A 26,101-nucleotide genomic window follows, 5' to 3' on the forward strand; every position below is an offset into this window, starting at 1 on the left:
TTAGAGTCATTTGCTGATCCAAAATTGGTGGCAGAAAATAGGCCGTGTGGGGCAAGTGAGACAAAATTTGGAGTCCAAATGTCCCCAAAGGTAATTACTTAGGTAAACCACCTTCCTATTTAGGGTTAGGGTCCTGAAAGGCTGCACTCCTAGGGGAAACCTAGGAGTAGGATAAACCAGAAGTAAACAGAAAATCCAGACCTGAAATAGTCAAAAGCCAAAATTAAGAACCAATTCATGGGTTTAAGAGCAAGTTAGACTCAACTGAGGAGTAAGTAATGAATTGGAAGAAAGGACAGAAGAAACCACTCAGAATGAAGCATGGATACAAAGGAATGAAAAACATAAAAGAGGGGGTTGGAGGTATAAAGGATACCATGAGAAAGTCTGACACACCTTTATTTGGAGCCCAGGAAGGGGGAAAATAATAGGGTAGAAGCAATATTTAAAGAGATAATGGCTGAGAAACTTAAAAAATAAATGAAATACATCAAGCCACAGATTCAAGAAGTTCAACAAATCTCAAGATTAAAAAAAAAAAATCCATACCTGGAGCCATCAGAGTGAAGCTGCAGGAAATTAAACCAAATATAAAATCTTAAAAATAGGCAGTAAAAAGAGGATTGGTTACCTTCAGAGGAGCAACCATTTGATTAACAACTTTTTTTTCACAGCAAAAATGGAAGCCATAAAATAGTAAAATAATATGTAAATGTGCTGAAAGAAAATGACTTCCAATTTAGAATTACATATCTAGAGAAAATGTCCTTCAAAAACAAAGGTGAAATAAAGATGTATTCAGAAAAACCAAAACCAAGAAAGTTAGCCACCAGCAGAAGGGCACTAATTCTCAAGCGGAAGGAATATTATTCCAGATGAGTGTTGGGGATACAGGAAGGAATAAAGAGCATTAAAAATGGCAAATCTTAATGACCACTGCTTTAATTAATAAGCATTAATGTCTTGTGGGATTGAACATATATACGGAATTTAAATTCTGTAAACGTATACACGTACACTTACCGAAGAGGAACAATTGCATCTCACCTCAAGAACCTTGTACAAAAATGGTCATAGCTGCTTTATACATAATGGCTCCAAACTGGAAACAGCCCAGATGTGCTCGCCTGTGTCTCAGCCAGTTGGAGGTCCTGAATTCATCAACAGGAGAGTGGGTAAACAAACTGTGGAATATTTATGCAATGGCATGCTACTCATAAATAAAAAGGAACAAATTGCTGATAAATGCAAAAACATGGAAGAATCTTGAAATGTGTCAAGCAAAAGAAGCTAGACGAAAAAGAGTACATAGGATGTGAGTCCATTTATGGGAAGAACAGATGAAACTAATCTATGATAATAGAAATTGGAATAGTGATTGTCTCTAAGGGAAGGGCAAAGGGGTATGAGTGAATTTTTTGAGGTGATAAAAATGTTCTTTATGTTAATCTGTGTGATGGGCAGAATACATTACTCAAAATTAACCTGTCTGTAGACTTAAGATCTGTGCATTTTGCTGTAGTGAATAATACTACAATTAGTATATCAGTATCAATATAGTACTTTAAAAAGTTACACAACAATATATATAGTTCTGGAGGGAGTGACGGTGGTAAATGGAATTAAATTATTCTTTCATTTTTCACGAGGAGGGTAAAAGTATTACATAAAATTAGACCTTGCCAGTTCAAGGAGGCACGTCGTAATTTTTAGGGTAACCACTAAAAGAGTAGAAAAAGAGTGTGTAACTTCCAATTGACAGAGGCAGGGAAGGAATAGTAAATAGTAATCAATGCGAAACAAGGCAAGAAGGGGGAGAAACAGGATTATAGAAGGACAAAAAGCACATAGTAATATGCTTGATGTAAATGCAACCATAGTATATCCATATCTGTGGCTGTGAAACTTCGTATAAGGGTGAAATCCGCCAGAGAGGTTGTAAAGTGAGGAAAATAGAAATGAGGGGAAACTGGGCAAATGGCAGGGGGGTCTGGTCCTTCTCTCCTGTCACTTCCCTTGCGCTCTTTTTCTGAGTTCTCTTTGCAAAGGCTGTCTCAGTTTCCCTGCTAGTCCCTCACCATCAGTATTTTTCCCCTCTGATTCAATCAATATACATACTCAAATCCGCTTCTCCCGCCTCAAGTTTCTAGCCTCTGTGAACCACATCCAGACGTGTGGTGTTTACAGTCACCTAAAGCCCCTTCCTGTTCCATTTCGCTTGCTAATGGCAAAAACAGCTTCTAAAGCCTGCATTTTTGAGAGAGGAAAAAGTAGGAGCATGGCGGTTACATTTATTGAAGAAATTTAAAATTAAGACTCCTAGGGAGGAAAAACGGAAGAAGCACACCGATAGCAGAGGATGGTTTCGATCCATCGACCTCTGGGTTATGGGCCCAGCACGCTTCCGCTGCGCCACTCTGCTGCTTCAGCAAACGGGTTTCCACGAAGTGTACAGAAAGTTCTCTGACGGCTACCCATCCTGATTTATTTACACAGCTCCCCCTAGTGCCTGCAAAAGTCGTTACTGTCAAGTCCGTTCTTATTGGCTAGTTCCTGACACAGTAGGCGCTTTTCATTGGTTCATAAACCGGTTTTCCAAAGTAAACCAATAGGCACAAGCGGCGGAGTACGGCGGGAGCCAATCGCGCCGGAGTTTATTGAGACACGCCGGCAGGCCGCCTCTCCAGTTGTCTGCCCCTCGGAGGAAAAGGGTGGTTGGTGTGGCCTCCATTGTTCGGGCTCTAGGACGCCATGAGGTAAGGGCTGTGGGGTGCTCTAGAGAGGTTTCGGTTATTCGACCGAAAACTGTGGGAAGTTGGGCTGAAAGGAGTCGGAGGACTTGAAAGGGCCGTGTATCTAGGGGCTGCACGGAAACCTGAGAGCTCCTGGGCTGGGAGAGTGGGGGAGGTCGGGGGCCGAGGAGGCGGGGAAACTCGGGCCGGGGATGGGGGTGGGGCCCAGGAGTGTGTAGGCAGGTTCGACACTTCGGTCTCTGGGGTGTTCAGATGAGGGGGTGTCCTCAGGTCCCAGGAGGAGCACTCCCCACCCCCACCCCCCATCTAGACTGAGAAGGCTGGAACGTGCCTCATGCATCCTCAGTGCCAAGTGCTTGACATATAGGATATGCCTGATGCTTTTACCACGTGAACGAATAAATGAGCAGTCACGTTAGTCTCTGAAGTCTTAGGGTTGGAGTGACCCAGCAATTATGGGGCATTTCTTGTAGGGCTCACTGAGCCCCGTCAGTATTCAATGTGAGTTTTGATGTGATTAATTTATCCAGAAGGCGGAGGTCATGGGGGATGAGGCTGGGCACTTGGAATTGCGGGGGGGGGGGAGAAGTGTAAGTGGGAATGGGATCGCTTGGCTTCCAAAGGGAAGTGCAGAGCGATGGAGGTAGGCTAACTCGACATCATGTGGCCGGTATGGTGGAGATTGCTTCAACGAGGTCAAAACAAAGTTAAAATCTATTCATGCATTTCTAGGGGTGACAGAGGCCGCGGTCGCGGCGGGCGCTTTGGTTCCAGAGGAGGCCCAGGAGGAGGGTGAGTGCCAGTTTTTAGCATCTCTGCAGCCGTTAGTTTCCATTTCAGTCATCTAAATAGGAGTTTGGAGTGGACTCATCTTACTTGCCTTTGTGAGATCCAGCTGTGGGTTAGAAGCATTCTTTGCATGCTCTCCTGGTAAATGAGTTTGGCCCCATTATGCGAGATCAGTTTGATTTCTGTGGTGAGTAATTTGGATTGTTTTTCGTATTTTAGGTTCAGGCCCTTTGTGCCACATATCCCGTTTGACTTCTATTTGGTGAGTACCTTGGCCACTGCTCAATTGTAGTTGAGCCCAGAGTCTCCCTGTTAATGAAGTCAGGTGGTAGTTGGAGCAGAGAAAGGGATTAGTGAGTGGAAATGGGGGTGGGTTTGAGGCAGCCGTGTGTTGCTTTACATACATAAACAGTGTAAGCTGGAAGGGGAAGACAGTTCCTCGGCCACAGTGGGCAGTAACATGGTTATAATCTTTGTTCTGAACAGTTAATGGTATCTCTGGCTTACCTGTTAGTTTAACAGTAGTAAGAGCTTAAATTATGGATATTCCCTCCAGCTTCTATCCTTGTTTGAACATCTTAAGGAGTAAAAATAAGTGTTGTAGAATTTTCTGTTTTCAATTTTTTGGTGTTGTGGCAACAGAAAGAAAATCTCTATTGTGTATTATTTTTGGTAAGTAGTATGTAGTTGTTTATTTCCGGTTTAGTGTGAAATGGCCTTTCCCCGGGTCAAGCCAGCGCCTGATGAAACTTCCTTCAGTGAGGCCTTGCTGAAGAGGAATCAGGACCTTGCTCCTAACTCCGCTGAACAGGTATATTTTGGCTTCCTTCCTGAGATTCCTCAAAGAAAGCTAAAGAAGTAAATAACTACTGGTGAGGTTACTGTTATCAGAGCCTAAACTCCACAGAAAGTTTAATCGTTCTCCTTATTTCTCTTTGTGGGTAGAGGGAGAGCGCCAGGTGAATATATAAACAAATTACATGTGCATTCATATTTTTACTGGGGAATCTATCTTTGGGATCAAAAAGTATTCAAGGCTGGAAGGGTCAGGATGTACTCAGAGCCCGTGCAGGTATTGCTTCATCTCCTGTTGAAGGGATTAGGGGAAAATATTCAAGCTTGATGAGAAGTTGCTTACAGTGTTTCACCTGAGGGTATTTTTGTTTCCTGCTGTCTTTCAGGCCTCTATCCTTTCTCTGGTGACAAAAATTAACAATGTGATTGACAATTTGATTGTGGCTCCAGGGACATTTGAAGTGGTGAGTTTTTGATGATTTAGTCCTAGGAAAGGGGAGCCTTGTGGAAGTTTCCATGGCTCCTGTCTCTTAATTCTTCAGATGCCTATTCAAAGCCACTCTTAAAATAGGAAAGTACAGTGGAATTCCTTTGTAGTGCTGATCTTGGGGACCAGACTTATATAGTTAGTGCCAGCTAACCATGATGAACCAGGCTTTTCATGTGCTTATTTTGGGATATGATTTGAACTCTGCTACTTCCAAATCCGGGTAAAGAGCTGTGTTGTAACTGAGTTCTGAGGGGAACTAGGCAGTCTTCTCACTTCTGAGTTTTCTTTTTGAAATCCCTTTTCCAATAGCAAATTGAAGAAGTCCGACAAGTCGGATCGTATAAAAAGGGAACGATGACTACAGGACACAACGTGGCTGACCTGGTGGTGATCCTAAAGATTTTGCCAACATGTGAGTGTGCCTCTCTCTGGCCTTAGGAGCAGAACATAGCAGTTGGATTTGAGGCATAGGGATCTTTAAAGCCTAAATTTCTTGTGAGAAAGGCTGTTTGAAAGACAAATGGGAAATTTAGTTTTTTAATGTGTGTTGTATCTGAAAGAATATCGCCAGTTACTATAGGGCAGTGTTTCTCAACTGGGGGTGATTTTGCTCCCCAGGGGTTATTTGGCAGTGTCTGGAGATGTTTTGGGGCTAATGTTTTTGGGTAGAGGCCAGGGTTGCTGCTAAGCATTCTACAGTACAGAGACAGACCCTACCTCCCAACCCCAAACAAAGAATTATCCAGGCCAGTATGGCATTAATCCCACTGACAAGAAACCCTGCTGTGGGAAAAGGTGGGTGTATTTAGGAGGAGGTGTCCTGTTCCCTGAGCCTTCCAATTTCTCTGTCTAGGTGTGTTAGCTTCCCCTTGTAAAAGTGTTCATTCAAGTGCTTGTCCTTGCTCCAGCAGAAATCAGAGTGCAGAGATGTATAGAAAAATCTACATAAATAATTGTAATCTTATCTCCTGTTGTCTCAATCTAGTGGAAGCCGTTGCTGCACTAGGGAACAAGGTCGTGGAGAGCCTAAGGGCACAGGATCCTTCTGAAGGTTTGAGTTTGTTGCTGAACATGTAATTTAGTGGTCACAGGAGCCAGTTCTATGATTATAATTTCATTTTAACAAAGTCAGGTCAGGCTAAAAGGAAGAGCAAATGCAGAGTTTTACATTGGGGAAGTTTTGGGCAGAGTTCGCCAGCGTTCAAAATCCAGTTGATGTCCGTTACTTTTAAACTCTGTATTCTCAGTTCTGATTCTGGACTGTTGCTGTTTTTAAAAAATCGATCTAGGGGACTTCCCTGGTGGTCTAGTGGTTAAGACACCCAGCTCCCTATGCAGGGGGCATGGGTTCCATCCTTGGTCAGGGAACTAAGATCCCACATGCCGCACGGTGTGGCCAAAAAGATAAATAAGTAAATAAATTAAAAAAACCCTTTCTGTTCCCCCACCCTCATCCTGGATTTACCTTTGGTCATCTAATGGAAATATGAGTTACAGCTTTTGATTTTTCTTTTTGCAGTTTTGACTATGCTGACCAATGAAACTGGCTTTGAAATCAGTTCTTCTGATGCTACAGTGAAGATTCTCATTACAACAGTGCCACCCAATCTCCGAAAACTGGACCCAGAACTCCACTGTTAGTCCTTTTATTTTGTTGCTGTTAAATTTGGGGAAATTCAAAACATGGTATAGAGTGCTGTTGAGTTTACTTAGGTCCCAAAAGGTCACATGCAGAATAGCAACAAACTAAGTTTACACCCAAACTTTGCTGTCTTCCTCTGTAATTTGGAAACAGTTTTACCAGCTTGCTAGTGAAATTGTCAAAGCCAGCATGGCCAAGAAAGCAGTTTGAGGATTTAAGAAAAAGGACAGGAAATGTTTATGGAGGGGGGGGTAGGCTTTCGGAGAAAATTGGGGCTCTTGCATGCTTCCAGGTTTGGTTTGGGGGAGGAATAGTGATTTTTGGACAGGTGACTTGCTGATCTGGGGAAGACGGGGGTGGTTTAAGGAATTACTATGTTATCCTGTCCTCCTTCTGTGTTCTTAGACTATGGCAGTGGGATTGAATTGCTTGCTCAATAATGGGAATGTTTCATCTTGGTGGATGTCATGCTTGTCTTCTAGTGGATATCAAGGTGTTGCAGAGTGCCTTAGCAGCCATCCGACATGCCCGCTGGTTTGAGGAAAATGCTTCTCAGTCCACGTGAGTCCCTTCCTGTTTGAGTGAAGATATATCCTAATCCCTCTAACTACATTGAACAGCAGGATACCCCCCCCCTCCAATACTTCCTCTCACAGAACATTTTTGGCTGTGATTTTCTGTCTGGATTTTAATTTTTACCTTAAGTAAGCAAACTTAGGTTGAGGGAAAGAAGGGAATGTATAGTTCTGGAAATAGCTTTATCTCTGTACCTTAGGTGTGGTAGTAAATAATCTTATTACTTTATCTTTTTTTTTAGCTATAGTTGTACAGTATTATGTTACAGGTATACTACATAGTAATTCACAATTTTTAAAGGCTATACTCCATCTATAGTTATTATAAAATATTGGCTGTATCCCCCACGTTGTACAGTATATCCTTGTAGCTTATTTTATACATAATAATTTGTACCTCTTAATCCCCTATTCCTATTTTGCCCCTCCCGCCTTCCCTCTCCCCACTGGTAACCACTAGTTTGTTCTCTGTATCTGTGAGTCTGTTTCCCTTTTGTTACATTCACGAGTTTGTTTCATGATCTGTTACTACTTTTAATCCTTGGTCCCTCTTACCTTCAGAGTTAAAGTTCTCATCAGACTGCTGAAGGACCTGAGGATTCGTTTTCCTGGCTTTGAACCCCTCACTCCCTGGATACTTGACCTACTTGTAAGTAATGAAGGGCAACTGGAATTCTTGATCCTCCCTATGTTACAGTAGTTACTCTGAAACCTACCAGAATATGAAATTTGGTACAGATTAAAAAGAAGTGGGGGGGAGGGGTGGAGAAGGGAAAGGAAAAGAAAGAAATCTCATTAGTGGACAAGTAACCCAATAAAGATTCGGCGTTTATTATTTCTTTGGGCTTTTGGAGTATTCAGTTAAATGAGTAGTTACTACTGCACCTTTGTTTTCCTCATTATTGCTGTCATTTCATTAATGTGGTAATGGAGAGAAATTACTGAAGGAGCAGTCATTTCAGAACTGCTTCTCAACGTTAAAATTTTAGCTAGACACTGAAGATAGAATTGCCACTTTATGGCACACCTACCAGATTCACTTTCTTCTAGGGGCACTATGCTGTGATGAACAACCCCACCAGACAGCCTTTGGCCCTAAATGTGGCATACAGGTATAGCATGCTGCTTTGGGTTTGGGGCGGGGTATAAGCTGTCTTGTGTGTTCTTCTAATACCTCTCCATGTTTCAGACGATGCTTGCAGATTCTAGCTGCAGGACTCTTCCTGCCAGGGTCGGTGGGTATCACTGACCCCTGTGAGAGCGGCAACTTCAGAGTACACACGGTCATGACTCTGGAACAGCAGGTATTGGGACAGCTCTGAAATGGTCTGTTGTGCCCCACTCTTGAATATCTGGTCAGAAGGCAAAGGGAATGTGGTTTTTAGTGGTCAGGGATTTGGGGGTTCTCACAGACTTTGGTCTTGAAATTAAAAGTTGTTTTTAGCTCACTTTTCATGAGAATGTTAGTCAAATAAGGTATTTTGATTTTCATTGCTAATTTACCCTTACTTTGCTCTCCCTCAGGATATGGTCTGCTACACAGCTCAGACTCTGGTCCGAATCCTCTCACATGGTGGCTTTAGGAAGATCCTTGGCCAGGAGGGTGATGCCAGCTGTGAGTGACCACTGTGGGACAGGGGTTCTTTACGGTACTCTGTGATCTACAAAGAAACTACACTACTCACGTCTTACTGTTTCCACTGTGTGGGTCATCACTTGTATGTTGGGCTACTTGTCTGAAGTCACCTTTTTTCTCTTCTAGATCTTGCTTCTGAAATATCTACCTGGGATGGAGTGATAGTGACACCTTCAGAAAAGGCTTATGAGAAGCCACCAGAGAAGAAGGAAGGAGAGGAAGAGGAGGAGAATACAGAAGAGCCACCTCAAGGAGAGGAAGAGGAAAGCATGGAGACTCAGGAATGACCTCCCTGTCTCTTCACCCCCTTTCTTACCCAAGGAGAAGACTGGAGCCTAAGCTAACTGCTGCTGGGCTTTATGTGGTGGCATTTCTGAGCGATAGGGGAGACAGGAAGGAAGATTAAGAAGACACTATAGAAGGAATTGTCATTCCACTGCATTCTGAAACTGGCTTAGTAGCCAGAAGTCTCCCATTTATGGCCTGTGCCATCCATCTATAGTGAAGCAGGATACCAACTTTTATTCCTAATACTCTAGAATCCCGAGCTCCTGGAAACCTCTCTCAACCAGTACTTTGTTGTTGAAATGTTGTGAACTGTTTGTTAGTTTGCAATTTTTTTTTTTTTTACTAAGAAAAAAGATTAAAGTACTTCCTAGTAGGGCTCTTGGTCTTGTTTTTCCTTGGTATCTGGCAAGCTGTTTTGCTTCCTTTTGCTTTATGTACTCTTCATTGAAAATGATACTTGAGTCTTTTCATTGTGAACACTAGATCTCAATTTGAATCTATATTTGTATTAATGCAGAAGATTCTTGGAACCTTTCCATATACCAGAGTAAACTGGAATACCATTTAAGCATTTATTGAATTAAATGGTTTTAGTAACACTGCTACAGTAGTCAAGCCAGTGCAGTCAACAAAAGAGGGTAGGTGGTCATTCACCTTGACTTTGCCTGCCCTTTCTAGTGTAAACAAAGGAATATTGGAAGTCACAGGTAGAGGACATTCTGCCCAGGTCCAACAACCTCGCATATAACACAGGAAGCCCCTCGTTAATGAGGCTCGGAGATGGTAGAGGAGGTGGGCCTTGAGTATGGAGCTTAAAAAAAAAAGAAGAGGCCTCAGCTCATTCTTGGAAGCAAGAGCCATAATAAATCCTTCGGGATCCTGAGTCCTGCTCTACACAGGTTTCTCTGGGCCCCACATAAATGGGTAAGACTGAAGTGCTTCAAACCACAGGGCTGCCCTTTTGATGTCCCAACACCTACAGGGAGTCCTGGAGGAAACAGGCAGCTGGGGAACGGTATTTGTGCTATTCTGTGGCCATGGGCCCATCTTCTGGCCTGTTACTTGCTTGGGGAACCAGGGGGGTAAACTCCTGAATCCAGCATTGCCCTCCTTCGGGCTGTTTCCTTGGCAACACTGTGGTTTAGCCGCCTCAGCCGTTCCTACAAAACAAGATTTGGAATCAAATTAGCTGCCCTGTGGAAGGATTTAGAGCTTGCTGTCAACTAGGCTGGAAAATATCTAAGGCTTGCTTCATCTCAACGTTAAGTCTTCTAAGGTATGTAAGAACATAAATGAGAGCAACTGGGCGTTATGAATAAGAACAGTAAGTTCTATTCTGGCTGGCATTAGTTGACAACTCCCTTTCCCCAAAAAGACTAAAAATTATGGTGACTTCCGTTGTGTTGGGGACTTGATGACACCCCTTGAAAATTGGAGAATACCTTAAGGACTTAGAAGAACAAAGAATTACTGTTGGTAGGAAATTCCTTTACCTGGGCATTCTGTAGGATGTTATTAACCAAGACGACTCGTCGCCGGGCATTAAGGAGCTTCTTCACATAGGGGTCGAGATCCAGGGCCACTTTCTGATCCTCATTGATACGGCACAGTTCTGGGAAATGGAAGGAAGATGCAACTAAACACCTAATGGCCTTCTCGTTCTTGGAACAAGTAAGCTAGTAAATGCTATGGAAAGCACTCTTGTGCCACATGGGCACAGTCACTAGAAACTTAAGAGTCCATCGGCAGCTCTGGAAGCAAGTGACAGAAACCCAGCCCCAGAGGTTGGCAAAACATAAGGTCCTGTAGTGAGGTGAGTTGTAGGATCCCGGGTATACAGGGATGCTTACTCACCGGTAGCTAGGTTGTCAATTTGTTCCCGGAGCTCTACTTGGCTCTCTCTGCAAAGAGGTACAAGGCCTACACGGTCAGACAGTTAATGGAACTCAAAAACCTACTCCCCTATGTGTTTCCTAAGTGCTCAGAAAAGCCAGCCTCTCCCCCCACCAGCAGGCCCTCCGCCGGTCTGCCCCGCCTCCAATCAGTTTCCCCAAATTCTTAGTCCCATCCGAACGCCGAACTCGTCTTGTCTCCGCCCTTTCTTGGCCCCGCCCCTACAAAACCAAATCGAGGAGAGGCCCCGCCCCAACCTTCCCTCTAGGGCACCTGACGGCGTGGACGTGAGAGTCAAGCTGCTGCACAGCCGGTCGCAGGAACTCGAGGAGCCCCTCGGCGAAGAGGTCGCGGCCTGCGGGCCCCGCCACGGGGGTTCCTGCCCCGGACACAGCGGCGGAACCAGCTCCCGACATCACGAACTGCCCTTACGGCCGGAACCTGCCGCGAGGGCCGCCGGGAACTGAAACCCCGCCGAAGTGCGCCGCCAGGGGGCGCCCGGGGAGTGCCAGCTCCGACCCCGGCCCGGGATTTCTGGGAAACGCAGTCTCTGGAGCCAGCAGGGCGGGGCGAAGGGCCGGGCCCTAGAGCTACTGGGAGTTGTAGTTCTTTGTAGGCCATGAAGTGGGGGGTTTTGAAAGTCTCCAGACTTCAAGAGCTAGAAGGAACCATTTTGGGGATGCGTACGTTTTGTTTTCTCCAAAGGTGAAAAATAAATGCTTATGTCCCAATGCTATGTCCATAGCTTTCCCATGTTAATTTTGTGGGAACGCCAGATGATAGTCATAGTATAGTGTGTTTCTAAATTTAAGTGTATATTTAATGCCACTAAAGTATATGCAAAACTGCATCTGAATACTATTCAGCCTTAAGAAGGAATGAAATTCTGGTACATGCTATGCGTTAAACGTGACATTATGCTAAGTGAAGTAAGCCAGACACAGAAGGACAAATATTTAATGACTCTGCTTGTATGAGGTGCGTAGAGCAGTCAAATTCATGGAGATAAAATGTAGTTCTATCTCCTGATCAGAACAGTGTTGCCCCTTCCGCCGCGGCAGCCATTGAGGAACGGCAGCCATGGCTCTGCGCTACCCCATGGCCGTGGGCCTCAACAAGGGCCACAAGGTGACCAAGAACGTGAGCAAGCTGAGGCACAGCCGCCGCTGCGGTCGCCTCACCAAGCACACCAAGTTCGTGCGGGACATGATCCGGGAGGTGTGCGGCTTTGCCCCTTATGAGCGGGGGCCATGGAGCTGCTCAAGGTCTCCAAGGACAGGCGGGCCCTCAAGTTCATCAAGAAAAGGGTGGGGACACACATGCGTGCCAAGAGGAAGAGAGAGGAGCTGAGCAATGTCCTGGCCGCCATGAGGAAGGCGGCAGCCAAGAAGGACTGAGCCCTTCCCCTCTGTGCACAATAAAGCTTTTCCAGAAAAAAAAAAGAACAGTGTTGCCAGCGGCTGGGGGGAAGGGGGAATGGGGATTTGTTGCTTAATGGATACAGAGTTTCAGTATGGGATGATTTAAAAGTTCTAGAGACTAGTAGTGGTGATAGTTACATAATGTGAGTTTACTTAATGCCACCGAACCGTACACTTAAAAATGGTTAAAGTGGTAAATTATATGTTATATAGATTTTGCCACAGTAAGAAAAATTGTTTTTAACCTGCATGTTTCCATATTTTTATTTTATCTACCCTCAAAAAGTTTCCCTAGGGCTTCCCTGGTGGCACAGTGGTTGAGAGTCCGCCTGCCGATGCAGGGGACACGGGTGAGCCATGGCCGCTGAGCCTGCGCGTCCGGAGCCTGTGCTCCGCAACGGGAGAGGCCACAACAGTGAGAGGACCGCGTACCACCAAAAAAAAAAAAAAAAGTGTCCCTACTTTTCTTTTGTTTTTCATGGCTTTCCAGAGAGTTTACATCTCTTCTTCAATTCTCAACAAGAGGCACAGCCCTCTGTCTTTTAAGCCCTAATGTGTTCCAGTGATTCACAATAAATGGGCACCAGAATGTTCAGCCTTGAGCTTTGATGAAATAAAGTTCCTATTTTAAGGCAAACAAGAAAAATTTAAACATGAAAATGTTCTCTGCTTGGGAATTCCCTGCTGGTCTAGTAAAAAAAAAAAAAAAAAGTTCTCCCTGTTTGGGCCTCTTTTCTTCCCTCTAGTGTGTAGTGTGCATCTGCATTATGCGTTAACCAGATCTTTCCAATGTCAGAAATACCAGCTCAACCATAAGATAAATTTTTCTTCCTCTGACGCCAACCATGTAACTCCTTAGAAGATAACATTCCTTTCTCAATCCTGTAAGGCATCAGGATGACCCACCACTCACCTTGTACGTGCAGATATCTTTGGTAAACTTTATGTACAATACCAATATATCATTTCCCTTAATGACAGAGATTGCTTGCAAAACAAACTAGGTCAGATGACCTGGGGAGATACCTAATGGAATTTCTTAGCTTAAATGTTTACTTATTACCTCACTAATGTTACTAACTATGTTACTTGTATTCTGCCTATTTTACAAGATTATTGTTTCTTGCATTACCAAATGTGTGACTGAGCCTCCAATAAAAATAATGATGACTAGGCAACTTGAAACAATTGACCAAATATATAGTTCTATAAGATCAATGATTGTAATAGTGTAACTCTAGATATAGGAAGAAACAACAAGAGCAAATCATTATCCAGACCATAACAGACAAGTAAGACAGACAGTCCAGAGGCTTTTGGTTACTGTTTACAGGGCCTAGTCCAGTAATAGCACATTGGCCTATCAATGAAATCCTTGCCTGACATGGGAATGAGCATTCCTAGCACCATGAAACAAGCTGGCCATGAAATGCCTCCCAAACCTTGGTTGAAATAAAGACTGAAAGGTAGAGGATTGTAAAATAAAGAATGTTGCCCACTAGCCAGTTCTATAAGAATCAAGTCATTAGCCACTGCGGTCAATGACCTGCAGTACACCCTGAAAGGAATTTAGAATCAGGATGAGGCACTTCATGCTCTGGGAAAACTGGCAGAACTGGCCTTCAGTTATGTGTTTTCAGGAGAAAATGTTATGATCTCAGTTTCTTGCATCTTCCCATTCTTAGAAAAGCACTAAACCAATAACTAAGATCTCTATTTCTGGAGAATTAGCAGTCACCATCTACCAAGACGTGAGCTTGATTGCACATACCCCTTCATCAAAATCATGTTAAGTCCTAGCCTCCCACCTTAGCTCTTTGGAACAATCCTCAGAGTTTCTGAAAGACTGTCTCCAGCTTATAATGCTCAGGTTGGAGACTTCCCTGGTGGTCCAGTGGTTAAGACTCCACGGTCCCAATGCACGGGACCTGGGTTCAATCCCTGGTCAGGGAAATAGATCCCACATACCGCAACTAAGAGCTTGTGTGCTGCAGTGAAGACCCGGTGCAGCCAAATAAATAAATAAATAAATGTTAAAAATATATATATATATATATATATATATCTCAGGTTGGTTTGAATAAAATTTTCCATTTTATTTCTTTTTCCATTTCCATTTCTTAGATTAACTATTGATTAATTTTTTCATTGACAGTTTCGTCCTCAGGAATAAAGGTGTTTAAATCACTGTGGGAGAGTGGTGGTCAGCAGCTTCAAACCTGAGACCCCAACTGTGGCAACTTTTTTTTTTTTTTTTTTTTTGCAGTACGCGGGCTTCTCACTGCTGTGGCATCTCCCGTTGCGGAGCACAGGCTCCGGACGCCCAGGCTCAGCGGCCATGGCTCACGGGCCCAGCTGCTCCGCGGCATGTGGGATCCTCCTGGACCAGGGCATGAACCCACGTCCCTGCACCGGCAGGCAGACTCCCAACCACTGCGCCACCAGGGAAACCCTAAAAGCCTTGTACAGTTTTTATTGTTTACTGTGTTTGTTTCCCTCTATCTTTCCCTCTAGTGATTGGAGGTAAAACTTTCAGGAGAGGCTGGGGGCTTATTTGGGGAGTAAGTGGCAAGGAAGGGGGTAGCTAGGGCAACGGCAGCCTGCTTCATAATCAGGCTTTCAGAAGAGGAAGCCCGGGACAAAGCGGTGTGAATGTTGAAGAGGAAAGGAAAAAGGGCCAAGTCCTTGAGGCCTGTGCCAGGGACAGAGAACAGGGGCTGGCCTTGGCTGGAAAAGAGGTTTATGATCTGTGTCTAGACAGGAAGCCCCCAAGTTAGGCCACAGCCCTTTCAGGTAACTGTTTGAAGTAGGGTTGCCAGATTTAGAAAACAGAGCAAACAAAAAACTCTGGGGCACTAGGTAAATTTGAATTTCAGATAAAAAACAAATAATTTTTTAGTATATTATCTGGTAATCCTACTTCAAAGGCTGATTCTCTGAAGAAAATCACTCTGTGTTTTGTTTTTATGCTTTCCTTTTCACTCCTTATCACATTGACTTAGCTTTTTTTTTGAGTTAGCTCTTATATCTCAAGAGGGCATTGTATCAGCCGCCTGACTGATCTTCTTGCCTCTAGTCTCTGTACCCTCCAGGTCAGCCTGCATACTAACGTATCAGTCAGATTACATAATAACCCTGCTCAGAGAAAATAAGTGCTGAAAGGGACTCTAGAATCCATCTTTTCTTGATTCCTTGGACACCTCGGTGAGGGAGACTGGGCAAGGCTCTTCCAGAAACCCTGAAGTTGGATAACAGGTTGAAGGCCAGTGCTGGTTCAATTATTCATTCTCTAAACACTTATCAAATTCCAGGCATCATGGCACAAGGTACTCAGTGCAAACCCCGCCTCCTCCCTGCTTGCACCAGTATCACATAGCAGTAGTCCTCTGGTCCTTAGCTTTTCCACAGAGGCTGAAGATGTCAGTCATAAAAACTCCCCCTCTCTTCTGTCTCCGAGCTCCCCAACCAACCCATTTTTTTTTTTTTTTTTTTTTGGCTGCCCTGGGTCTTCATTGCAACGTGCAGGTTTCTCTCTAGTTTCAGCGCAAGGGTTTCTCTAGTTGTGGCACATGGGCTCAGTAGTTGTGCCGCTCAGGCTTCTCTCTAGTTGCAGTGCACGGGCTTAGTTGCCCCGCTGCATGTGGAATCTTAGTTCCCTGACCAGGAATTGAACCCGTGTTCCCTGCATCGGAAGGCGGATTCTTAACCACTGGACCACCAGGGAAGTCTACCCCCCCTTTTTTTTTTTTGACTGGCAGATATTTTATTCCAGTAGTTTGAATACAGACTGTAGCTACAGAGATATATTCACATACTTTCAATGAAAAGAAACCTTGACTCTGAGAGTCTTAAAAAGTTTGAACCATCTGTGTAACACTGGCAAAAGTGCCTTCAAATCTGCGCAGGTTTTTATCTTGGGAGAAAAACCAAACAGGAAGATTTTCTTGCTCCACTGCAATTACTGTACAAACTTTTAAGGAATCGCTTTTACAGTAGGCCCTCCGTATCCATGGGTTCCGCATCTGCCGATTCAACCGACTCTAAGAGCTTAGGTTGACTTGCCCCCTCCTTGCTGGCTACCTGAAGGTGGGTCTGGGAGTATGTCCACTAGAAACCTCTGCATTGTGCTGTGCTGAGCGCTGCACTGGCTCAGGCAGTACAGCTGTTGTCAAACCCAAGTTTGTGTGCCTGATGCACAGTGAGGCCAAACAAACTGAAACATCATTGTTTGGAGTGGCGAGAGGTTTATTGCAAGGGCCATGCAAGGAGAACAGGGTGGCTCATGCTCAAAAGACCCGAACTCCCCGAAGGGTCTCAGGGAAGAGTTTTTAAGGGAAAGGTGAGGGAGGGGAGTCACAACGTATGTGATCAGAATGTGCACAACTCTCTGATTGGTTGATGGTGAGGTAATAGGGTGGTGTCACAGGGGTTAACATTATCAATCCTCATGCTCTAGCTGGTCTGGGGACTGCAAGCTCATGGTCATCAAGTAGTTAACTTCTTCTATTTGGTGGGGGTTTTAGCATCTGTAAAACAGCTCAGGAAATGTGCATCAGATACTTTTATCTAGGTACTTCAGGGGGGAACTAAAGATTCTGTGACCAGCATATGGCTGATTTACTGTATAAATTCTTACCAGTTTTCCTGGCCCAACTGCTATTTTTGTCCCTACATTTTCACTCATTAATTATTTTTTTTTAATGTTTAAAGTTGTACTGTTTATTTATTTATTTATCTTGGCCTTGCCACGTGGCTTGTGGGATCTTAGTTCCCCCACCAGGGATTGAACCCGTGCCTTCGGCAGTGAAAGCAGAGTCCTAACCACTGGACCGCCAGGGAATTCCCTCACTCATTAACTCTTGAGCTAGGATTTTGTGACCCAGGGGAGGCCTGGGAGACTACAGCTTTCATAAAGAAGAGGCAGGGGCTTCCTTGGTGGTGCAGTGGTTAAGAATCTGCCTGCGAAGGCAGGGGACAGGGGTTCAAGCCCTGGTCCTGGAAGATCCCACATGAGCCTGTGCACCACAACTACTGAGCCTGTGCTCTAGAGCTCACAAGCCACAACTACTGAGCCTGCGTGCCACAACCACTGAAGTCCACGTGGCTAGTGCCTGTGTTCCGCAACAAGAGAAGCCACCGCAATGAGAAGCCCGGGCCCCGCAACGAAGAGTAGCCCCTGCTCGCCGCAACTAGAGGAAGCCGGCATGCAGCATGAAGACCCAACCCAGCCAAAAATAAAATAAATTAAAAAAAAAAACACTTAAAAAAAAAAAAAAGAGGAGGCAGGCAGAGGACATGGGGGAGGGGTCTGTTGCGGGAAGGCACACATCCATTGCACAGCCACACTGTACTCTCTCCCTGGCAGGCTAGCAGGACCCCGACATCCCACGTGGAGCCCGAGTGTGGCAGGAGGGTGCTCAGGGTTGTCAGAGGGTCCTTCCTGTTTGGAGTGGGGCACTGAATGATGTCTGGTGACGGCTTTAACTATGGAGGGGGACCTGAGAGTCAGGTCCAGGTAAGGGATGGGTATTGCCTGGTCTACCCTGATTTCTGGGAGGTGAGAACTTTGTCTGGGGAGCCCTACAATGCTTCACTGGCAGAGCTGAAGGGGCAGCAGTAGGGGTGGGAGTGGGGAAGGGGCAGGCAGCCAGGAGGCCTGAGATTCCTGCTGTATTTTTTGGTTAATATTTATTTAATTTATTTATTTAATTTATTTGGTTGCACTGGGTCTTAGTTTCGGCAGGTGTGCTCCTTTGTTGTGGCTTGCGGGCTCCTTAGTTGTGGCATGCAAACCCTTAGTTGCGGCATGCATGTGGGATCTAATTCCCTAACCAGGGATTGAACCCGTGTCCCCTGCATTGGGAGCGTGGAGTCTTAACCACTGCGCCACTAGGGAAGCCCCCTGCTGTTTTTTTTTTTTTTTTTTTTTTTTTGGTACGCGGGCCTCTCACTGTTGTGGCCTCTCCCCTTGCGGAGCACAGGCTCCGGATGCGCAGGCTCAGCGGCCATGGCTCACGGGCCCAGCCGCTCCGCGGCATATGGGATCCTCCCGGACCGGGGCACGAACCCGTATCCCCTGCATCGGCAGGCGGACTCTCAACCACTGCGCCACCAGGGAGGCCCCCCCCTGCTGTTTTATTAACTGGTGCTTGGGATCCACCACCTCCACATCCTCCATCCTCAGACCAGGTCAGACCCCAGGACCCCTGCTTATCCCAAAGGGGTCAGAGGGTGGAGGCTGAGGAGGACTGTCCCCCTCTTTTATCTTTCTTGTCTAGCTTTCTGTCATCTCCTCTCTCTTCTCCATCTGCTGACCTGGTGTCCCCCCTGAAATGAAATTCCCTTAGAGGATGTGCTTTCACACACAAAATCCAAAGGGTAAATCTTCAGAACATTTCGGGGGAACTCATTTCACCCAAGACTTCCAGATAAGTTTTTTCTTTTCTTTTTTTTTGTTTTTTTTTTTTGCGGTATGCGGGCCTCTCACTGTTGTGGCCTCTCCCATTGCGGAGCACAGGCTCTGGACGCGCAGGCTCAGCGGCCATGGCTCATGGGCCTAGCCGCTCCACGGGCATGTGGGATCTTCCCGGAGCAGGGCACGAACCCGTGTACCCCTGCATCAGCAGGCGGACTCTCAACCACTGCGCCACCAGGGAAGCCCCCAGATAAGTTTTTTCACTGTGTGTGTCTCTTATCCCCACGTCTTTCGGTTTCTTTGATCCAATACCAACGTCTGTGTGGGTTTCCCCACACTTTCAACAAGCGATTCTCAGACACCAGCAGGGTGTCCGAGAATTTAACTCAATTCTGACGCTACCGGAGATTGCGTCAGATTCCAGTGTCGACTGAGAAAAAAAAAGCATAACCTAAAAGTTGAGAATTATGTTTTATTTGGGGCATTACTGAGGGCTTAAGCCCGAGGTACAGCTTCCTCAGATAGCTCTGAGGGACTGTTCTGAAGAGGTAAGGGAGGAACCAGGCTATATAGGAGTTTCTGCAAAAACAAACAGACAAAAAAACCCTACATCAAAAGATTATGGCTAATTAAAGAAACAGACATCTCAGGTTAATGAATTTAGAGCTTTTCTATGTATGGGAAGATGAAAGAGTCTGGGCTTATTGAAATTATTCCTTTGATATACCCCTTAACTATCAAAGGATAGGGCCAGTATCCTGTTTTTCTCCATCCTGAATCCCCTCAGGGTGCACCCTCGCACAGCTGCAGTGCCTAAGGTCTTGATGGCCTCAACATCCTTTGTTTACTGAAAAGGCAGGACATTCTTTGTCCACAGCAGGTTAAAGATCCTCCTATGACTGCCACCAGTGCCCCTCCCCCCCACTGTTTCTACTTCAGACACCAGTCTCTATCACTAGCCCAGGTTGTTACCTGTACTTTTTTTTTTTTTTTTTTTTTGCGGTACGTGGGCCTCTCACTGTTGTGGCCTCTCCCGTTGCGGAGCACAGGCTCCGGACGCGCAGGCTCAGCGGCCATGGCTCACGGGCCCAGCCGCTCCGCGGCACGTGGGACCCTCCCGGACCGGGGCACGAACCCGCGTCCCCTGCATCGGCAGGCGGACTCCCAACCACTGCGCCACCAGGGAAGCCCGTCACCTGTACTTTTGACAGATTGGATATAAGTCAGAGGTTCCCACGACCCCCTCCTAGCGTTACTGAACACAGGTTCTGCTGCTCCCCACTCCAAAGCCAATACTGGAGAGACAAGTGCTGGTAGGAATGGAAAGCTTGCTTTATTCAGGAGGCCCACAACCTAGGGAGATGGTGGACTCCAGGAGGCCCACAACCTAGGGAGATGGTGGACTCGTGTCCAAAGATTAAGTCCGAGGATTCTGCTTTGACCATGAAGTTTTTAAAGGGAGAATCATCTGGGGAGGGGTCCAGAGTCTTTGTTTATCTTCTGCTGTGTGCAGACTCTCTTCTGATTGGTTGGTGGTGAGATGATAGGGTGGTGCTCCAGGAGTCTTGTGCTCAGCCTGAGTCACCATCCTCCACCTGGGTGGGGGCCTTGTTCCAGCAGAAGAACTCAAAGGTATTTTGTTATGTATATCCCTTGAGGAGGAACCAGAACCCTGCCCTATGGCTGCACTATTGTTTTTTGACTGCTTCTTCTTCATTTCTGCATTCCCTCCCTTCCTTGATAAGCAACTGTTTGAATCTACACTTTGGAACTCAGGGAAGGTCAAGGAGGCTCTGTAAGCTCTCAGTCCTTTTGTTAGGGGAACGACTGACTGAAACCGCCCGCCCTGGCCAGGCACTGTAGTAACCACTTGCATGAATTATCTTAAACAGGAGGTCCTGGTAAAGAATGCAGAACTAACAAGCTACCCACCAACGGGAAGAATTCAGGAAAGGTCAAAAGGAGAGAGGAGACTCCAGTTCATATGTCCTACCAACCTCTCAGAATCCTTCTCGCTGGAATCCATCTTGGCTGAGAGATACGCGCCTCACCAGGCAGGACCCTGAGTCAGAATGATTGGCCGGAGACAACCTGGAAACTAACCCCATCACCGTAAAACCTGACACGCGAGCCATGTGGCAGAGCAGTTCTCCTGGTTTCCCTTTCCCTGATGCTCTCTGCCCCAGCGCCCCTTCCCAGTAAAGTCTCTTGCTTTGTCAGCACCTGTGTCTCCTTGGACAATTCATTTCTCAGTGTAAGACAAGAGCCCACTCTTGTCTTGCCCTGAAAGGGGTCCCCCTTCCTGCAACACTTTTGGGTTTTTGTGAGGTCTTCGTTACATAGGTATGAATCATTGGCCATCGATTGAACTCAACCTCCAGCCCCTCTCCCCTCCATGGAGATTGGGGGTGGGATTGAAAATTCCATCCCTCTAATCACAAGGTTGGCTCTCCTGGCAATCAGCCCCCATCCTTTTGTGAGGTCCAAACCACTAACATAACGCATTGACATAACTCTATCTCCAGCCCCTCTGCCCTCCCCAGAGGTCTGGGGGTGGGACTGGAATTTCCAACCCTCTAACCACTTGATTGATTCCCCTGGCAACTACCCCCCCCCTTAGGTTACCTGGAGCTTTCCAAAAGTCAACTTATTAATATAATAAAAGATACCTTTATTGCTCTTATCACAGGAAATTCTAAGGGTTTTAGGAGTTCTGTGCCAGGAACTGGGGCTGACGACCAAATATATATTCTTTTTTTTTAAAAAAAATTATTTATTTATTTTTGGCTGTGTTGGGTCTTTGTTGCTGCGCGTGGGCTTTCTCTAGTTGCAGCAAGCGGGGGCTCCTCTTTGTTGTGGTGTGCGGGTGGTGGCTTCTCTTGTTGCGGAGCATGGGCTCTAGACACGTGGGCTTCAGTAGTTGTGGCTCACGGGCTCTAGAGCGCAGGCTCAGTAGTTGTGGCGCACAAGCTTAGTTGCAGCATGTGGGTCTTCCCGGACCAGGGATTGAACCTGTGTCCCCTGCAATGGCAGGCAGATTTTTATCCACTGCGCCACCAGGGAAGCCCCAAATATATATTTCTTATACCTCATAATATCACACCAAAGATGTGTTTAAATCTTAAATTGATAATCATCTTACACTAAAGGGTAAAGAAATTAAATAAATCAAGCCTAAATGGAGAATTAAGAGAATCCTTTAAAGAGGGCTCATGGAGCCATAGCTGCCCCAGGTCTACTGTGCTGCCTGCCCTGCACAGTAAGAGGCCCTTGTCTGGGGATTAGTGGTGGTAGACTGCTGCCACCATCACAGGTTCCAGAGCCATCCTGGGCCTCAGTCTCCACCCTTGGGGGTCATCCTGCCTGGCCAAGTCACTAGAATGGGTGTGGTAAGGTCAGAGAGCCCAGCCAGGCAGGAGAATAGGGCAGCCAGAGGTCACCTGCAACACCTCTCCCACTGGCACTACTGAAACAGATAGGTGGTGTTTCAGGGGGCTCTGAAGAGCTCCAGTCCTTTATGTCTCAATGCAGAAAGAATTCAGTGAGAGGCAAAGTGATAAGAAGTGATTTATTAGAATAGGATGCTTGTGAGGCTAACAAGCAGGCAGGCGAGCATTGTGCTGCCCCAAGAACTTAGTGGGTTACATTTTTCTAATCCAAGGAAGAGAGGGGAGGGGGAGAAGACCTTCTTTGTCTTTCTTGAGTGGGTGTTACGCTTCCATCATCAGCTCCTCCTCCAGTTTGGGCAGGGGAGTTTTGCCCCTACATGGTCAGGCCAGGACTGTCATGGTACTTTGGAAAAATTATTTCAGGTCTCAGTACAATGAGGGTCTTTCCCTTTCCATAATGATTGTTTTTTTGTGTGCAAAGAGCATATCCTAGGGGCAAAAGAGCATGTCTTGTGGGTCATTAACTTACTGAGCTCACTGGGAAGGATGTGGGTCTCATGTCACCATTGTTTAATTGTTCTGGGGCATGTCTCATTCTTCTGTTGTATGCTTTTGTTGCTAATCAAGTTAGCTTGGTTTTGTTGTTAAGCGAGCCAATCTGGCTTTGATGCTAAATGACTTGCTCTGGTTTATGAGTCAAGCAAGCCCACATTGTTGCAGGATTTTCCCATTAATTTCTTGAGTGATCATTAATCTTACTGTGGTCTCCCAAAGCCCCCTGAAGTTTTCTCTCTATCTACAATCCCCTAATGGGGTTTCTGAGCTAACTGTTTGATTATCCTACTCTAACCCTAACACTACCAGCTAAAAGTTGGAGACAGAACATAAGGAGTCTGGAGATATGATTTCCTGATAAGAGGCTGGAGGTGGTGCCTGGGGAAGGTTCAGGGTCAGAAACGAGATGATATGCCTGTGGACTTAAAAAATTATTCACAACCTAAAAGTTGAGAGTTATGTTTTATTCAGTGGGAATTTTTAGGACTTCAAGCCTGGGAGGCAGCATCTCAAGTGACCCTGAGAGAACGGCTCAGCGGAGGCGAAGCGGGGAGCCAGGTTATACAGATATTTTGCAACAAAGGGCAGGTAGCGGGGAACATCAAAAGATTATGGTTAAAGAAAACCAGATATCCCAAGTTAAGGAGTTTAGTGCTTTTCTATGTATGGGAAGATGCAAGAGTCTGGGCTCACTGAAATCATTCCTTTGATATGCACTTCAGCTATCTTGGGGCCTGTATCCTGTATCTTCACATCCTGAGTTTCCTCCGTGCTTCACCGTAGGGAGTGGCTGCAGTCTGATGGCTGCTAGATGGCAGGTATTCTTTTCAGCCCTGAGTTTCCTCAGGGCTCACCAGCTCACATTGGAGGACTGCAAGCTGACGACTGTGACATCATTAGTTTACTGATATGGCAGGAAATATTCCATTTCTCATGCCTCCACTGTGACAACTGTGTCTATATGTGTGTTTGTGGGGTGAGAGAGAGCTGGAGGTGAGTCCTTAAAGGTGCCCGGAACCCAGGGAACTGGAGGCTTGGGCACCCTTGCCCTTCTCACATTGAAACCGAGTGGGGCCCTGTGGGGCTCCCAGCCATGGAGGCCCTTTCATCCCCCATTTCTTGTAGGCAGGACTTCAGTCTCCATGACCTTCCCTGAGTTCCAGATTCGAACAGTTGCTAATCAAGGGAGGGGCTGCCAAGAAACCACCTGAGGCAAGATTAAAGGGACCAGAGAAGCTCATCAAGATTAGGAGACCGACCACCTGAGAGGAGATTAAGGGAGTGCCAGTCCTGCTCACACCCTAATCTTGGCAGAGACCCCCCCTCTGAACCACATAAGACCCTCATCAAATCCTCCCGGGTTGGGACACATAGTTTTTTGAGGGAGAAGTCCAGTGTGTCCCCTTTGCCTGGCAAAGTAGTAAAGCTGTCTTTTTTATTTCACCCAAAACTCTGTCTCCGAGATTGGATTTGGCACCTGTGTACAGAGAGGCCGAGCTTTCGGTAACAACGTTGCCTGCAGAATCAGCGCGAGAGGTAGTGGGAGGGCTGGGATTGCAGTGGGATGGACAGGACAGCCCACGGGAAGAGGAGAGGGACACAGAAGCCAGGCCAGGCCAGGTCTCCTCCCAGGTCCCAGCCTCTCTGGGCCCCTTGCCTCCCTTCTAGGAGCCAACCCCTAGGCCTGCCCCATTTACAGTGCTGGTCTGGGTGCTGTTCACTGCTGGTGGGTGGGTATTAGCTGAAACTACCTGACAAGGATGCAGGGGGCCTGGATGAGGGGAGGCAAGTGCTGCCATTTGGACTTACGGGGGCTGGAGGCCTGTCCTCTGCCAGCCCCTCCTGCCTGGAAGCTTAGCTCTTTCCAGGGTATGAGGTCATAGGGAGTGGGTAGCTGTGGTGGAGGCTGGGTTGGTTGGCAGATCAGGCATCATGGGGTCACCACACGGGGACACTAAGGAGACAAACAAGAGCAGGCCAGGGAGAAGTATATGCCATGTGCTTTCTCCACTGTGGTTGCTCAGGCCACCCCTGACTCCTGTCTCTTGTGCTGACAGGCATCCCAGACGTCAGATAGCTAGGAAACTGCTGAGGGTGTGGCCTGCCCAGGTTCAGGCCAACTCTGTTTTGTTTTAGACTAACCTAATAGTTTCCCAATCTCCATGGTCCTCCCTCTAGCCCGTTTTCACTTCCTACCACCGTTCTGTATAAATCATCCCATGGCACTCTCCTACTTGAAGTCCTCAATGACTCCCCACTACTCAGAGCATAAAGCCTAAGGCCTCTAGCAGACAATTAGGCTCCAGGCTAACCAATCTGATCAGTTGTGTCTCCCACCCTACTTTGAAGGACCACTGAACACACTTTCCCTGCACCTTTGTATTTGTTCCCTCTCCTTCGAATATTCTTCCCCCCTTCTCTGTTAAACTTTCCCTTGACTTTCATATTCTAGCTCATCAAGCTCTTCTCTGTACTCCCAATGCCTTTCTAACAAACAATGCCTTGTTCGTGTCTGTATGGCAAGCCCTTGGCATACAGTGGCTGAATGAGTGAAAGGCTGACCCAGGAGCCAGGCTGACTCTCTTTGTCCCACTCTGCTCTACCCGGGACACTCACGAAGGATCGAGGATGGCAGAAGTGGGCACAGGCCTCAAGGAGACTCTGGGAACTGCAGTGAGCAGTGAGTGGAGCTGGAGGGTCCACGAGTGGTAGGGAAGTTCCTTTGCCCACTGTTGGGGAGGAATTCTTCAAGTGGTAGGAGGGATATAGAGGAGGCAGAAAGGGAAGGGGCCTTAAGCTCCAGTGGTTACCTCACTGCCCATCTTCACTGGGACCCACAAGGTAAATCCCCCTCCCGCCCCCCACCCCAGGATGCTTCAGGGTCCCCTGACCACTAGATCTGCTTGACATTTTCGTAGTTAGTAAAGATCACACAGGTGCTAGAAACAGCAGCCCCAACCTGGTCTTAGTTCACTACCCTGCAAGTTGGGCCAGTGCAAGAGATGGGCGTAGAGGACACGGGGCAGGTCCTTTTGGACAGACACCTGTGGGCACTAGGAGCCCTGAGTCAGCAGGACGAGGTGGGACTAGAAGCACCCTGGGCAGGGCAATCCTGAGCTGGAAGAGGTTGACCTAGGAGAGTGAGCAGCTAAGGCACACCGGGCACCTCGGGAAGTTCCCCTTTCTTGAAGGACCCAGTATCCTGGCCCCAGCTTCTCTTCCTTAGTCTAGGGGCTGAGGCATCCAGGAGCTCTGTTCTGGAATGGACCTCTCCCTCACAAGGGAATTACATCAGCGGATGGACTGGCGGTGGTGGGAGGCCTCAGACACTTGCTGCCACCCAGTACACCCCTCACCTCTCATTTCCTGACTCCCTCAACACTTTGCTTTCAGCCTGGAACCTTGCCAAAAGTATACAGGGTGATCTCCGGTGTGGGCTCCATGGAACTGGAATTGGGCC

At 46.6% G+C, this 26,101-nt stretch overlaps 2 protein-coding genes and 1 pseudogene across 3 annotated transcripts; 2 read left to right on the top strand and 1 right to left on the bottom strand.

The window, feature by feature from the left end:
* Window positions 1-2,656: 2,656 nt before the first annotated feature.
* Window positions 2,657-9,343, top strand: ILF2 (interleukin enhancer binding factor 2). The gene is made up of 14 exons (XM_081222249.1): window positions 2,657-2,756; window positions 3,486-3,545; window positions 3,762-3,804; window positions 4,249-4,353; window positions 4,724-4,801; window positions 5,137-5,239; window positions 5,813-5,878; window positions 6,347-6,463; window positions 6,952-7,030; window positions 7,606-7,693; window positions 8,095-8,156; window positions 8,234-8,348; window positions 8,569-8,659; window positions 8,807-9,343. The coding sequence occupies exons 1-14, from the start codon at window positions 2,752-2,754 to the stop codon at window positions 8,965-8,967; spliced, it is 1,173 nt and encodes a 390-aa protein (XP_081078375.1). The 5' UTR covers window positions 2,657-2,751; the 3' UTR covers window positions 8,968-9,343.
* Window positions 9,344-9,526: 183 nt separating this feature from the next.
* Window positions 9,527-11,334, bottom strand: SNAPIN (SNAP associated protein). Its single transcript, XM_081222262.1, has 4 exons — window positions 11,135-11,334; window positions 10,823-10,869; window positions 10,462-10,580; window positions 9,527-10,128 (listed from the first exon to the last, which is right to left on the bottom strand). Exons 1-4 carry the CDS (start codon window positions 11,275-11,277, stop codon window positions 10,027-10,029), a joined length of 411 nt encoding a protein of 136 aa, XP_081078388.1. The 5' UTR covers window positions 11,278-11,334; the 3' UTR covers window positions 9,527-10,026.
* Window positions 11,335-11,887: 553 nt separating this feature from the next.
* LOC308612736 (large ribosomal subunit protein eL36-like) lies at window positions 11,888-12,306 on the top strand (annotated as a pseudogene). Its single transcript has one exon. The product of its transcript is annotated as a large ribosomal subunit protein eL36-like (transcript).
* Window positions 12,307-26,101: the final 13,795 nt, after the last annotated feature.

Source organism: Mesoplodon bidens (genome assembly GCF_964165515.1).
Source record: "Mesoplodon bidens genome assembly, chromosome: 2".
NCBI classification, from domain to species: Eukaryota; Metazoa; Chordata; class Mammalia; order Artiodactyla; family Ziphiidae; genus Mesoplodon; species Mesoplodon bidens.

Coding starts and splice junctions, on each gene's coding strand:
- ILF2 (XM_081222249.1), top strand. Junction 7,031..7,605: donor GAAAATGCTTCTCAGTCCAC/GTGAGTCCCTTC, acceptor TCTTACCTTCAG/AGTTAAAGTTCTCATCAGAC. Junction 8,660..8,806: donor CCAGGAGGGTGATGCCAGCT/GTGAGTGACCAC, acceptor TTTCTCTTCTAG/ATCTTGCTTCTGAAATATCT.
- SNAPIN (XM_081222262.1), bottom strand. CDS start 11,277: ATGTCGGGAGCTGGTTCCGCCGCTGTGTCCGGGGCAGGAACCCCCGTG. Junction 10,581..10,822: donor AATTGACAACCTAGCTACCG/GTGAGTAAGCAT, acceptor TCCATTTCCCAG/AACTGTGCCGTATCAATGAG. Junction 10,129..10,461: donor ACATCCTACAGAATGCCCAG/GTAAAGGAATTT, acceptor CTTGTTTTGTAG/GAACGGCTGAGGCGGCTAAA.